General features: G+C 55.0%; 2 protein-coding genes across 6 annotated transcripts; one reads left to right on the top strand and one right to left on the bottom strand.

Moving 5' to 3' along the window:
* Positions 1-360: 360 nt before the first annotated feature.
* SLC25A35 (solute carrier family 25 member 35) lies at positions 361-3,367 on the top strand. 2 transcript variants are annotated; one of them, XM_036094554.2, is made up of 5 exons: positions 361-738; positions 1,560-1,625; positions 1,937-2,089; positions 2,452-2,586; positions 2,744-3,367. In XM_036094554.2, the coding sequence occupies exons 1-5, from the start codon at positions 364-366 to the stop codon at positions 2,915-2,917; spliced, it is 903 nt and encodes a 300-aa protein (XP_035950447.1). In that variant the 5' UTR covers positions 361-363; the 3' UTR covers positions 2,918-3,367. The 2 variants fall into 2 exon arrangements, with proteins under 2 accessions (XP_035950447.1, XP_035950448.1); XM_036094555.2 differs by lacking the exon at positions 1,937-2,089.
* Positions 3,329-4,751, bottom strand: RANGRF (RAN guanine nucleotide release factor). 4 transcript variants are annotated; one of them, XM_036094556.2, is made up of 5 exons: positions 4,584-4,751; positions 4,381-4,497; positions 4,004-4,160; positions 3,836-3,921; positions 3,329-3,610 (listed from the first exon to the last, which is right to left on the bottom strand). In XM_036094556.2, the coding sequence occupies exons 1-5, from the start codon at positions 4,682-4,684 to the stop codon at positions 3,487-3,489; spliced, it is 585 nt and encodes a 194-aa protein (XP_035950449.1). In that variant the 5' UTR covers positions 4,685-4,751; the 3' UTR covers positions 3,329-3,486. The 4 variants fall into 4 exon arrangements, with proteins under 4 accessions (XP_035950449.1, XP_035950450.1, XP_035950451.1 ...); XM_036094557.2 differs by having other exon boundaries at positions 3,329-3,598; XM_036094558.2 differs by having other exon boundaries at positions 4,025-4,160.
* Between the last annotated feature and the right edge of the window lie 9,352 nt (positions 4,752-14,103).

Here is a 14,103-nt window from a genome sequence, read left to right as displayed (position 1 = left end):
CCTCCCCTGCTCCGGGGCCCCGGAGCCGACCATCCCCATCATCCACCTGCCATCCTCCTGGCTTCTTGCCCCTCCTTGACCTCAGATCCCGTGACCGACAGAGCCCTGGCATAACCTTCTCACCAGACTCTCCTAAACTTCTTTTCCTTCTCTCTTTGCCAGCTCCTGACTTCCAAATTCCAGCTAACCCTTGACCTCTTGACCTCTGACCCTAATATTCTCGACTCCAGACCTCTAAATTCCTATCTCCTGCAGCGGGGGAGACTGCTGACACGGAGGCCTCCCCCTGAGTTCTGACTCCGTTTCTGAAGCTTGTTTTTACTTTCTTACTCCTGGGCCACTTCCTGTTACTGCTACCCCACCATGGACTTCTTGATGAGTGGCCTGGCAGCCTGCGGGGCCTGTTTGTTCACCAACCCCCTGGAAGTGGTAAAGACCAGGATGCAGTTGCAGGGAGAACTGCAGGCCCCCGGCACCTACCAGCGGCACTACCGAAACGTCTTCCATGCCTTCATCACCATCGGCAAGGTGGATGGCCTAGCTGCCCTGCAGAAGGGACTGGCCCCTGCTCTCTTATACCAGTTCCTGATGAATGGCATCCGCCTGGGCACCTACGGGCTGGCTGAGGCTGGGGGCTACCTGCACACGGCTGAAGGCACCCTCAGCCAACCCCGCAGCGCTGCGACTGGGGCCCTGGCTGGGGTCATGGGAGCCTACTTGGGGAGCCCCATCTACATGGTGAGAAGAAGGGTCTTGCCTGGGGTCTTCAAGCAGACCCTTGGTGTAGGGTGGGGCCTGGGCCTTCACAACCTGACACTGAGATTGGAAGTAGGTTTGTGTCGGGGACGATGCGGAGTTTGAGTGCCACACATCAGTGGGTGTAGGGTTCAGGAAAAGTCCTGGGCACCACAAAATTAGAATCCCACAGTCTCCTCCTTTGCTTTTTCCGGAATAGGTGAAGGGTCAATAGCCTGAGGCCCAGAGAAGGGAAGTGACCAGCTCAAGGTCACACAGCTGCTTGTTGCTAGGACTAGTTCCTGCTTAGTGCTCCTCCTGGAAGACACTGGGAGGCAGGCAGTTCTAGAAGAGAGGCAGTCTGGTCTCACTGCCAGGGTGCGACATTCAGGGACAATGACCCCTCCAGGGGCAACCTGCCCCAGGGTTGGATGGGAAGCCTGGTCATGGTGTTGGCTGGAGATCCAGTCTGGGAATAGGAGCTGATATGACAGGCTGGACAGCCAAGTGTTGCCTAACGGGAACGCTCTTAGGAAATGTTGCCATTCTTTAACCTCTCCATCCCCCCACCCAACCCCCAAAGGAAGGAGGATGTAGGGGGGCTGGGGTGTCTTGCAGTGCTAGGAGATCCATCCCCTGGGACTGGAGCCAAGGGACACAGAGTCTCATGACCAATGTGTTAATGGGAACAACAATAATTATCAGATTAAGAGGATAGTCCTTGCTGAACACCCTAGAGGAAGTATGACGGGCTCAGGCGTTTGGGTCTTTGAGGTGGGAGGCTGGCCACTGGGCCATAGGCTGGGATACTTTCTCGTTCCCAGGTGAAGACCCACCTACAGGCACAGGCAGCCTCAGAAATTGCCGTCGGGCACCAGTATAAGCATCAGGTGAGGGTTTTCCAACCCTGCTGGGGTCCCTGCCCCTTCTTGCCCATTGCCCCCACCACCTCCCCACCCCAGCTCTCTGCTGCCCCCGACAGCTGCAACCCAGCCCAAAGATCCAGCCCCACCCTGCCCCGATTCTGGAGCAGTGAGGAAGGGAGCAATGGCGGGTGGTAGACACACTCCGATTCTAAGTCGACACGGGACCAGTTGCCCAGACGTGGGTGCCCGTGAAGGACCCATCCTTGGCAGTGTGAGGTGGCAGCCCCTGATGCTGGGGGGACTGAAGCCCGCCCCCATGGTCTTCCCCCTACCAGGGCATGTTTCAGGCGCTAAGCGAGATTGGCCAGAAACATGGTCTGGTGGGGTTGTGGCGCGGGGCCCTGGGCGGCCTGCCCCGAGTTATCATCGGTTCCTCCACCCAGCTGTGCACCTTCTCATCCACCAAGGACTTCATCACTCAGTGGGAGGTACTGCCCCCGGGGGAAGGGGTGGGGCCACCCTGGGACTGCGGGCAGGGGGCGGGCAAGCTGAAGGGGGCTGCAGAGGGGACAGTGCTCGTGGTCAATGTCAGGGAATGGCAGGAGGGCTTGGGGTTTGCTGACTCTACACCCTCCCCACTTGTCCTCTTGTCACTTCCTCCCAGATGGTGCATCTGAGTCCTTGAGCATCCTGCCCTTCCTACTTCACAGTGTTCCCATGCCGTGTCCTAACTGGTGGCATGGAAGCTCCCTGAGTTACCAGCCCTCTACTCTCTCCCTGGGGGCAGGGCCCGTCCTTTCCTAGGGGTCGAATGACTGGCTGACAAACCTCTTCCTCCCTCCACCCTTAGATATTTCCTCCCCAGAGCTGGAAGGTGGCTCTGGTGGCTGCCATGGTGAGCGGCATTGCAGTGGTCCTGGCCATGACGCCCTTCGATGTGGTCAGCACGAGGCTCTACAACCAGCCCACCGACGCTCAGGGCAAGGTAAGGGAAGGTTCTGGAAGGCAGGCCAGGCGGCGGGTGCAAGCGAATGGTGGGCACAGGTGGGACAGCCTAAAGTGCAGCCCGCTGAGATGAGGCCGCTGGTGGGCTCTGACAAATGCCTTCCCTGTGCTCTCCCTCCCTCTCAACCTGCTCTCAGGGCCTCATGTACCGGGGGATGCTGGACGCTCTGCTGCAGACCGCTCGGACAGAGGGCGTTTTTGGCATGTACAAGGGTATAGGGGCCTCCTACTTCCGCCTCGGCCCCCACACCATCCTTTCCCTCTTCTTCTGGGACCGGTTACGTACGCTGTACTACACGTACGCCAAATGACCACGGCCATTCTTTCACACACCACCGGCTCAGCACTCCTTGGACACTTCTGCCTCCACTCCTATGCCCTGGTGACTTCTGACCAGGTGACCTTTTGTCCCTCCGAGGGGGACCACCCACTCCACTCCCCGTCTGTTTTCTCAGGGTTGAATCACTACAAGGGACAGTCTCCCTCCCTTCCTTGGGTGTCACTTTTAAACCTTCCCTTTTAATCCGTCCTCCTGGACACTTCACACACACACACGCACACACCCCCTCAGGGCTGAACCAGTCACTCCAAAGTATTCCCTCCTTTTATTTGGACAGCCTTGGGTCCCTTCTGATCCTATGCACAAACTTTTAACTCCCCACTCCAAGACCAAAGGGAACTGGGGGGACCCAGGTATCTTGTTAGATGCAAAGGCACAGAGATATTATCTTGGTTATAAAGCAAGTTTATTTCTGCAGACAGGAGGTGTCTTATGTTTATGCACAGGGGAGGAATTAGGGGCAGATATCCAACCCTTTGTTCCCCTTGAAGAACGGGGTCCCCATGCGCTTGAGCAGCTTCACGCAGTGTTTCAGCATCTTTACGGGGGACCAAAGATGTTGGGGTCGTGAAGGGTCAGACTGGTCACCAGCTGTTCAAAGTCACCCAGGCTCCAGGGCGGAAGTGACAGATTTTCAGGACCAAGAGATAACCTATTGTCAGGGCTTGGGAGTGGGGGGAACAGATGGAGAGAGAATATCATCCAGGACGCGGGTGGGCAAGTTCCCACTTCCTATGCCCCGTAGGACCTGAGTATCTGTGACCCCAAACCTCTGGCCCTCTCCCTCTTCCTTGGAGGACCCCACCAGCCAGTCTCCCGGCTCTGCCCCTCCCAGCAGATCCTCCTGGGGACCCAGTCACGAGCCACGCGTCCTTTCTGTCCTCCTTACGGGGGATCATTGAAGGTGAGCAGGAGATCAGTCTGGTACCGGGGCAGCCGCAGCAAAGCCTGGTGTACGGTCACATCCTTTGCTACCTAAAGGGATCAGAGTCGAGATGCTTACCGGACCGGCCACTCCCTTCAGCCCTCCAGGAATCTCACACTCCCCTGCCCTCACCTGCTGGTTTTCTTTAGCTACCTGCTGCTTGCCAGAGAGCACCCAGGCTTCTTGACAGAAGCTCCTCAGAGCCAGGTTCTCCGAAGGGAGGGGCTGCACACTGTCCACTTGCATGGCCCTAGCCCCCTGCACCCCGCCCACGTCCTCAAAGTGGTACCTAGAGTAGGGGGAGCGGGGTCAGGGAGGGGCGTCTCTGCCTCCCCCAAACCCCCCGCCCCCCAGCATCTTGAGTCCCTTAAGCTTCGTTCACTTCCGGTGATGAGGTGCTGCCCTGGGAGTTCTCATCGCACTGATTAACCTTCCAGCCGCAGGCCCCGCCCACCTCCTCGGCTCCGGCCCTCCCATTGGCCAGCCGCGCGGGCGGCCGCCTCTCTCACCGCGCAGCCTCCTCGCCCTGCACGTGGGCCTGCAGCTCCAGAAGTTCCACGACCAGGCTCTGGTCCGTCACGCGGTGGCAGAAAACTTCCTGATTGTCCGGGACCGGCCGGAGGTCGCTGGAGAGAGGCGAGGCCGACCCCGGCTGAGCCCCGCTTCTGCCCGCATCCCACCCGGCCGGCCCGCGGCGCCCGCGCCTTCTCACCTCACGTCAAGGGCCCCGGGAGGGAGAGTGGCGGAGAAGGCGCCCCCGAACAGCGGGTAGTGTCGCGTGGGCTCCATGGGCCTGGCACTAGGCGCGGGCATTAGAGAGATGTAGGAGAAACCCACGTGTGCCGCGCGGCATCACCTCCGCCGTCTCCGCTCCACCTTAGCTCCCGCCCCTTTAGGCATGGGCCCCGCCCTGCGGCCGCGCTGGCCAATCGGCGCCTGCGCCGTGGGGGCGGTGCCCAGCGGGGCGGCTCCCGGAAGCCCCGCTCTCCCGGGCGGCGGGGCGGGACTTGGGGGTCGGCTGCGAGCTCAGCCCTCGGGCCTGGGGTTTGTGACGCCCTCTTGCCCGCTAGGGCGCGCCCCCCCCAGTCTCCTCTCTTTCAAGGGGCCGCATCTTCTAACACTGTCTCCTGAGACCCTCCTTGGGGGCCCTTGCTCGCGCAAGGGACCGACGCCTAGGTGGGGTCTCCTGAGTCCGGGGAGAATAGTTGGAGGGTCTTGCAGCTCCCTCCTTGGGGCGTCTTGATGGCAGCGAGCTGCAAACCAGACCGCTAATTCCCGGATGCGGGGAGTTAGGGGAACAGTGGGGCCAGGTGTGGGGCCCCGGTTAGGATTCAGGCCTCTTCGCCTTCCTGCATGCGAGACCCAACCCGGGGATTAGGTATTTAATCCCTCTCAAATCTTGCCTTGAGAACGCGGTGGGGGGCTGGGGGTGGGGACGGGGGCCGCCCCCACACGCACCTGGAGGAAAACACGGATTAAACCCTCTGTTGTTTCTCTTTCATAGATTTTTAGAATGTTCTTAAACTTTCTGCTCAGTTATATCCTCCCAGCTAATTTCTCCATTCATGTTTGATCCCCAGCACCCAGCAGAGTTTAGAACATAACAGACCCATTGTGTATTGTTGAACGATTGAATAAACCCCACCCACGGGGTTCCAAGTGTTGACTCTACTTACAGAACCTAATAATTTCATGACACTGGGGCCAGGGAACACCTAATTTTCGGCCCCTTACCAAAGCTGGAGATACAAAGGCAATTAGGACAGGATCCCTGCTTCACCGGAACCGCTGAGTACACTTTGAGTCTTAAAGGTTGACCCAAAACTCACCAGGGCATCCTAGGGGTGTGTGAGGAGAACATCAGGAGAAAGACTTGGAGCTGAAAGGGCACGTTTTGGGAAATGCAAGTGTATCAGCCTGGCAAGGGCGCAGTGGGGATCAGGGGGTGGGAGCTGTGAACAGTGGCGCTGGAGAGATGGTCTAGTGCAGGGTTTTTATAGAGCATCCTAAGTAGCTTGGACTGTTCCCTTCTGACTACCAGCCTCAGACTTCTCTCGTCCTTATGTCCTCGTCCCTAAAACGTTGTTGGGATTAAAGGAGCTATGGATGTAGCTGCATCTGAATCTGTTTCTGGGCCAAGAGAGTGGACTAGGTTTGATCCAAGAGGAATTCTAAAGAGGAGGGCAGTGTTGCAGACCCTAGAGGGAGGGAAGGAGCCCGGACAAGGGAAACCAAGGGAGCTAGAACAGAGCGGTCTACTCCACGCTGCCTCTCTCGGGTGGGGAGTGGCAGACCTCTCTGTCCCTCCCTCCCCATTTCTGCTGGTCTGCCGTCTGTTTGCTCCCACCCCCAACCCAACCCCACAGGGCACTCCTGGCTTTAGCTGCTTTGTGAGCAGTCAAGCAGATAGGGAACCCTTGGAAAGGGACCTTCAAGGACAAAGAAGTTAACAGGGCCCTGGCACTGGGCACGACGGGTGGGGGCCTACTGAGCCAGGAGGAGGTCGCACAGGATTAGGGAGACTGAGGAGAAAGCCCCCCACTTCCTGATTTGGGGTCTCTGGCATGCCAGGAGCCATGCTCTTGGATGAGCCTTGTACAGCCGGGGACTCCTGGCCCGCTATAGCTCTTGAGTTCTTCCAAGTTGTAAGAAGCAGATCTCCATGAAGTGACACAGGCACAGGGCCAGACCTCCAGGAGAGTCGGGTGGAAGGTCACCCTAACCTGGCAAATTTCCACTTGGACTTCACTTCCGTCCCTCTCATCCTTCACATCTGTCTTGGTGTCTGTCACTTCGCCGGGCCCTCCCAACCGCTGACTGTCTTGTACCTTCAAATCTAAGGACCTATTTGGCAAGCTCTCCTGCCTGGCCACTTCCCGGGCCACTAGCCAGATCCGAGTGAGATCCTCGGTCCAGCTGGCTGTGGCTAGGATAAATGGGTGTCATGGGACAAATCTCAGTAGGCCCAAGTGGCCCAAGCCATTTTTCTCAAGGGGGTGTGAGGGTTTGTCCCCCTCTCAGCTCACTGGTTGAAATAGACCTACAACTGATGGGATTCCATCCCCCTGGGACATTCCCTTATCCAATGCCCTGCATGCCGTTGATGCTGCCGGTTTCTCTGGGGACAGGTGTCCCAGAGCACCTGGGAAGGCACCAGGAGGTAGAAGGGATGGACTTGCACCAGGGAGATGGCTCAATACACCCAAACTCAAGCATCAGTTTGGGAAGAATTGGGACGACACACACTTCTATTAAGCAGAGGTTTTGAACCTTTTTTCTACCACGCATCCCCTTGGCAGCTTGGCGAGGCCCACAGACCCCTACTCGGAATAATGTTTTCAAATTCATAAAATAAAATATGTAGGGATACAAAGGAAATGAAAAAAAGTTTTTAAGATTTTATTTATCTTTTTGAGAGAGAGTGAGAGAGCACAAGCAGGGGGAACAGCAGAGGGAGAGGGAGTAGCTGGCTCCCCGCGGAGCAGGGAGCCCGACGTGGGGCTCGATCCCAGGACCCCGGGATCATGACCTGAGCCGAAGGCAGACGCTTCACTGATGGAGCCACCCAGGCGCCCCAGGGAGTGAAAATATTTGAAAACAATAATCAAAGTTAAAACCCCAGATTTTTGTCATCACGTTAAGGAGGTCTAGTGGCAGGTCTGATAAGTATAAAGTAACACAGTCTCTGGTGCTTCTCACGCTACTGTGCTCTGATATCTACAGTCACAATAACAAGAGATGCTAAATTTCAAATAAGAGGTCATTGGAAATAAGCGTAACTTTTTCCCATCCAAGCTGATTGATTGGAGCTTAAGAAACCCGGCTATGAATTATGTGTCCTGGCCCTACACCAGGTCCTAGGGGAAGCTCAGTGGTAGCCACAGTAGGTTTCTCAACAAAGGCCTGGTATCATGAATGCGGTGTTTGAGGAAGAACAGTGTGTCCTCGTATTGGGGATGATTCTATAGCTGTCACCCAACACCCCCCCACGGAACTTTCCAGCCCCGTATCTCCCATTCTCCCCTCTAGATGCAAGGTACTCTGAACTTCCCTCAGCCCCTTGACTGGGTCACCCTCCTTTGTGCCTCTCAGATTTTACACCTGTGCCATCCACCTAGAACTTTCTTTCTCCCCCTCCTCCCTGGCTAACCCATTGCCAGGGTTCACCGCTCCTTCTGAGGGTGCCTGGGGCTCTTGGCTTTCCTGTCCTGATCACAGGCACCCCACTATGTTGTAATGCTCTAATCTCCAGTAGATTCTAAGCACCAGGGGGGCAAGGACCCTACCCATCGTTCACCTTTAGCTTCCCCCTGAGTTGTGCGGGGTGGTGGTGGGGGGGCTGGCCTATAAATATTTATTGAATGGATATTACTTAAGAGACAAGAGGTTATTTACCAGTCAAGACCAGTCAAGAGATGTGGTACCATAAAGAATTTGACTGGCCCTCGTTCCTGGTTCCTAAGAGGGAAACTCTAAATCCTTGGGATTTTCCAAGTGACAGGTGCTCTTTGCTGTTCTTGGTGGGCCCTGATAGTTTACACTAATGAGATGACTAGTTGACAGTTGATGTAAAGAGAAGAATCGGGATGAAGGTAGGCCACACCACAGAGACCAACCATGTGACTGAGAGGGTTGGTGCTTTGAGCCACTTGACATCAACCCTTACCCCAAACTCCAATAAAAATGCTGGACATTGAGGCTCAGGGGAACTTCTTGGATCGTAAATACACTGATATGCCAGGAGGTGACACACCTGTCTACTGGGGGCCTGGGCTTGGAAGCTCTGCTTCTAGGACCCTTCCAGAACTTACGTTTGTCTGTCCTTACAGTGAAACAGCAATCCTAAGTCTAGCACTTTCCTGAGTTCTGCGAGTTGTTCCAGTGACTTATTGAACCTCTGGGCATTGCAGGAACCCTGGAATTTAGATCCAGTTGGCCAGAAATGTGGGTGACTTGGGGACCCATGAGATTTATGGCTGGCATCTGAAATGAGGGTGGTCTTGTGGAAAACACCTGGTAACTCGTGGCATCCAATGCTTCCCCCGGTTGGTGTTAGACCAGTTAGGGTGAAACAGAAGAAGTCTGTAATATCCCGCATTCAGGGGGATGAGGGTCTGGGCGAAGCTGGTAGAGACAGGAGAGGGAGAGATGAAGCCAGAAAAGCAATAAAGAAGAGAAGCCATAATCTGGGTGATCCGCAAAGTGTAGCGTCCCAGATGGAGGCCGGGCCAAGAACAATGGCGACGCCAATGACAAAAATGGGGCGGAGAAGGGCTTGGTTGTGGGTGGGGCGGAGAGGAGAGAGGGCCTCTGTTGTTGCATCCACGTCACCAGACTGGGTGCCAGCTCCCCGCACTTCCCAGCGGTGGAGTCCAGCACCTCTGCTCCTGCCATTCCTCCTTCTGGGTGTGGGATTGTCCGAGTCAGTGACCCAGAGACAACCGCGCCACGGGACCGTGCTCGGTCACGTTCCTTCCTGAGGACCCTCTGCCTGGAGCTGCCAAAGGGCACACGGCCTCAGAATGCTCGGTCCTGGCAAAACCCTCACTTTTGACCTCTCGACGGACCCTTGCCCTGCTGCACCTCACATCGTGTATTCCAGAAGTGGGAGGAGGAGGCCCTTTGGACGAGGTGAATTGGGAGAGGTGGCAGACATCCCCCTGGTGGCCTGGCCTGCATCTGAGGGAGGGAGAGTGGGGAGGGGTCCCACTGTCGCAGCTCTCAGAATCTGATGGAGCCTCATGGGGAGGGTGAGGTACATCACATTCTCCTAGGAGGTGCCCTTGGGAGTCTGCGGGGCCCCAGCCCCCCCAAAGTGCCACATAACTTGGTTCTTTTCCTCTGTCTGCTTTATTTGGCTAAGGTCATGTCCTTGTAACCGGCCGTAGGGGAAGTATTTGGGAGTGGGGAGGGCTGCATGCGCTCTGTGGGGAAAGGATCCTGATGCCGGAAGAGTTTGCCTCGGGGTGAAGACGGGGTCAGCAGAGCTAGGACTCCGTGGTGAAGGACTTGGGCTGGCTCCTTCCCAGGGGTGTCCCAGGATACTCCAGTGACTCAGGCCCTGGGAAGCCAGCCACTCAGCCTCCTGTTTTTCCACCAACCCCTTAAACACGGGTTAGCAGGACCCTAACCTCCTAGATGACCTTTTCCGTACATACACCCAGGGACTCCCCAGTCATCTCCATCCCAGATCTCTCCTGCCTGCCTGCTGGATACCTCCGTTCGTTCATCCCACTAATGCCTCAGACTCGGTGCCTCCAAAGCAGAGCAGGTCATCCTCCTCCCAAATGGGCGCCATCCCCTGTGTTCCAACCACAGCTAATGAGACATCGCCTACCCAGTGGTCCAAGCAGGACGTCTGGACTTCACCATTGGCTCCGCTCTCTCCTCGTCCCCCCGCCCCCCACATCCAGTTCCCGGCGATTCTGTCCCCTAGCGTCTCTGGGATCGTTCCATTTCTCTCCATCTACGTTTCCACCCCAGTCCAGGCCAGCATTTCCTGCCTGGAGAGCGCTTGTGCCTTCTTACTGGACTCCCCACATCCTCTTCTGTGGGCCCCAGTGGTCGTGTCTCCATCCCTATATAGAGCCCTTCTAGAGAGATTCCCCATTGCTCTTGGGATGAAGTCCAGATTCCCTAACACGCTTTGTTAGGTCTTTCACTGTGCCCGTCCTCTCTCCCCCCTGTAGGTAATGTTCCAGGCTCTCACCTTTGTTCAGGTCCTTAAGTCACCATGGTGCTCGCCTGGGAGGCTTTGCAAGGACAGTTGTTTTCCTCAGCTGTCCTCCCCACTTCCCTGTAACAAGCTGCTATTCCTCCCTCCCTCAGGCCTCAGTTTACCCTGGGACCCCCTCCCTGAGCCTGAAAGCTGGGGCCCCACTCCCTGCGGAGAGCTCCCACGGTACCCTAGCCTCCCCTGAAAGATCCTTCGTGGAGATGGCTCATTTCGACTCTGTCTCCCTCCCTCCTAGGAGGAAGCCCTTGACCATTCTCTTACTTGAATGAGAGATCCAGTAGGGCTGTTTCACACCCTTTGTCCCATTCTGTGGCCACAAGCTTCTCCTCCAGCAGACAAAGCTGCACAGACCCGCCCCTTCTCAGGGGGAAATGACTCACCATCTCAGGCACTCCTAGTGGGCTGCTCACACAGGAAGGTCTTTCCTGAAGCCTGAGACAGGACTCCAACCCAAGGCCCACCCCAGCAGTACACGGGGCTCCGCCATCTGGGTGCTGCCCCCACGTGTCCAAGGACAGGCTGAAATTTCTTTGATTTCCACCCTGGGGTCTTGAATAGAGCAGGAGGTAGGGAAATAGGCTTGCCCCACCCCCGGGACCCTGGGGGCTGCCAGGCAGGTGTTAAACTGAGAAAAAAGTAAGGCTTACTGTTCTCGTGTCCCTCTACCCTCACCTCAACACAGACACACAGTGTCCCTCATTTGATGTGATGACAAGAGCTTGTAACTTTGAACCACTAGAGAAGGGAAGTAAAAGGAAGAAATGCTTGAGAGAGCCTGCAAAGCCAAGCCACTGGAAACCAGACTAAGTTCACGCTTCTATTAAAGAGAAAGAAAAAAAAACAACCCCGAGTGTATCTATCTTTACCAATGTCAACATTCGTATTTATTCATGTGTTCCTAGTGGGTGACAGGTGCCGTGCCAGGTGGGAGGACACAGGGGAGGGCGGAGATGGAGTTCCCACTCCCATGGAGCTTACGCTCAACTGAGGAGACAGATTGTTGATCAGAGGAACACATAGCTCAATGTAAGATTGCGATGCCGAGAATCCATCACAGCAGTGACATGGGCTGGAAAGGGTGTGCGGAGCTTGCAGTATCGAGCTGTTGGCTGATGAAACCCCGAAAAAAGGACAGGACCTGATTATTAGCTTTAGATGTTGCCATAGAAGTTTTGTTTTGTTTTGTCTTTGAGAGAGCAAGCCTGAGCACCAGGGGTGGGGGCAGAGGGAGAGAAAGAAAGAATCCCAAGCAGGTTCCATGCACGCTCAGTGTGAGCCCGACATAGGCTCCATCTCACGACCCTGAGATCATGACCTGAGCAGAAATCAAGAGTCAGATGCTCAACTGACTGAGCCAGCCAGGCGCCTCTAGGTGGCTTTTTTTTAGAGCTCAGGTCCCGCTTACTGCCTTTGATGTCTAATTCCCATTCCATGTTTCCCCCATGGGTGGGTCAGGATGAATTCATGAGACAGTCTGCCCTGTTGTCTGGCTTTCTCAGAGAAAGCTGATGGGTTGGATTTTGTCACATGGGAATGATGAAAAGATACGTGGTCAACTTAAAGGGCATTGGATAAATTATGCCTGGAAGTCAGATGAGTGGGGAAGAAAGAAGTGAATTGGGGGGAAGGTGTTACTGAGCGGGAGGTCCTGATGACTTTGAGATCTCAGAGTACTGAAGATGAAGAAAGAAGATGCAAGGAAGGGAGGTTATGGTCACAGGTAGGGTGCTTGGGTCAGCGAGCTTGGAGGTGCAGCGGATCTGGGGGATGACAAAACCCAAGGGAGGTGGTTGGCCAAGGTGGAATGCAGGAAGTCACTGGAGAAAGGTCCAGAGTGTGAAATGGTCAGTGACCTGAATCCAGGACAATGGGAGAGATTGAGGTGGACAGCAAGACTATGAACCAGGAACCAATGCCCTTGAAGAATGAGGGGGAGTTGGGAAGGGTGGCTACAAGTGATAGAAAACACCAAAGTAAGGCTAAACAAGACAGAAGTTTGTCTCTCACACGAGAGACCTCCAGAGCTCATATGTAGTCTTCAGTGTCGAGAGACCCAGTCTCCTCCTACCTTGTTACTCTGTACCACGTGACGCCAATTTCAAAATCTACCTCATGATCCAACATAGGTGCTGGAGTTCCAGCCATCACGTCTTCAATCCAGACAGCAGGAAGCAAGAAAAGCTGAAGAGAAGCATGCACCCTTCCTTTAAGAACACTTGGAAGTTGTATACATTGTTTTCTCTCCTGTTGGTCAGAATATAATCCCACCTGTTAAGGGCAGCTGGGAGACGTCATCTTTACTTTGAGCACACCACAACCCCTACTAAAATACTTGAGCGTTATATTTGTAGAGGGGGAAGCAGATATTGGGGAATGACTGGCCGTCTCTTTCACAGGGGATGATTGAGAAGCCAGCAGAATACCAAGTAGGGGGTGAAGGCAGTTTAGTAGGATGGCGTGAGCCTAAAATGGGGCAAGCTTTTCTTCAAAGGGGGTGGAGAATAATCTGGAAGTGGTACAGGGAGGACCCAAACCCCAAATCCCTGAGAGGTGTGTGAAGTTTGAGAATGAAAGCCACCACTTGGGAGGGTTGTGGAGGGGCTTTTGGAGTAGCTGGTTTCCTGTGAAGAAAATGAGGACAGGCAGCCTGTCGGGGGTTTGCTAGGGGGTCTTTGCAAGGTGTGGGCAGAGGCAAGAGCTGGGTCTGGGGCCGGCAAAGACAGGGCTGGGAAGCTGCATGGCCTCAGTCCCGGTCATGGTTGAGGGTGGGTCTTGCTTGGCCAGGGTGCTCCGAACCAGAAGCTTCTCCATCTCCAGATGCACGCATGTACCGATCACAGCCAATCGGCGGTCACCTCACACACCACCCTCCTTTTGCATCAAGCCCTAAGTAAACTTGACATCTAAGTCTTGGTATCAGTCCCAATGTTCTGCATTTGGGATTATCCATAAATTTAAAAGATAATGGTTAAAAAATTCAACTGAGTACATGTGAAGATCTAATTGGCCTTATCGGATGATTCGTGAATCGGGCAGTAACCCATCTAGCAAGTGGAGTGGGGGGGGCTCTGAGCAGTTGTACAAGTGGAAGGAGGATGGGGGCAAGAAAGTGAATAGTAGGGGCGCCTGGGTGGCTCAGTCGTTAAGTGTCTGCCTTCAGCTCAGGTCATGATCCCAGGGTCCTGGGATCGAGCCCCACATCGGGCTCTCTGCTCAGTGGGAAACCTGCTTCTCCCTCTCCCACTACCCCTGCTTGTGTTCCTTCTCTCGCTGTCTCTGTTAAATAAATAAATAAATAAATAAATAATCTTAAAAAAAAAAAAAAAAGAAAGTGAATAGTAAAAGGACTGTTCCTGACAAGATCACTTTCCCTTAGTGGGGAGAACAGGGGGTCTCACCATGCACATTACAGCTTCCTTTGGGAGATGGAGAGGCCCATGTGGCAGACTCATTTGGTGCCCATCGGAAAACTCCACTGACCAGTTAAGATTACATT

Source organism: Halichoerus grypus, chromosome 2 (genome assembly GCF_964656455.1).
Source record: "Halichoerus grypus chromosome 2, mHalGry1.hap1.1, whole genome shotgun sequence".
Taxonomy (NCBI): Eukaryota; Metazoa; Chordata; class Mammalia; order Carnivora; family Phocidae; genus Halichoerus; species Halichoerus grypus.
This window is presented reverse-complemented; position numbering and strand designations above follow the sequence as displayed.

Coding starts and splice junctions, on each gene's coding strand:
- RANGRF (XM_036094556.2), bottom strand. CDS start 4,684: ATGCCCGCGCCTAGTGCCAGGCCCATGGAGCCCACGCGACACTACCCG. Junction 3,922..4,003: donor TAGCTAAAGAAAACCAGCAG/GTGAGGGCAGGG, acceptor TGATCCCTTTAG/GTAGCAAAGGATGTGACCGT. Junction 3,611..3,835: donor CTCACCTTCAATGATCCCCC/GTAAGGAGGACA, acceptor CCCACTCCCAAG/CCCTGACAATAGGTTATCTC.
- SLC25A35 (XM_036094554.2), top strand. CDS start 364: ATGGACTTCTTGATGAGTGGCCTGGCAGCCTGCGGGGCCTGTTTGTTC. Junction 1,626..1,936: donor GGCACCAGTATAAGCATCAG/GTGAGGGTTTTC, acceptor TCCCCCTACCAG/GGCATGTTTCAGGCGCTAAG. Junction 2,587..2,743: donor CCACCGACGCTCAGGGCAAG/GTAAGGGAAGGT, acceptor ACCTGCTCTCAG/GGCCTCATGTACCGGGGGAT.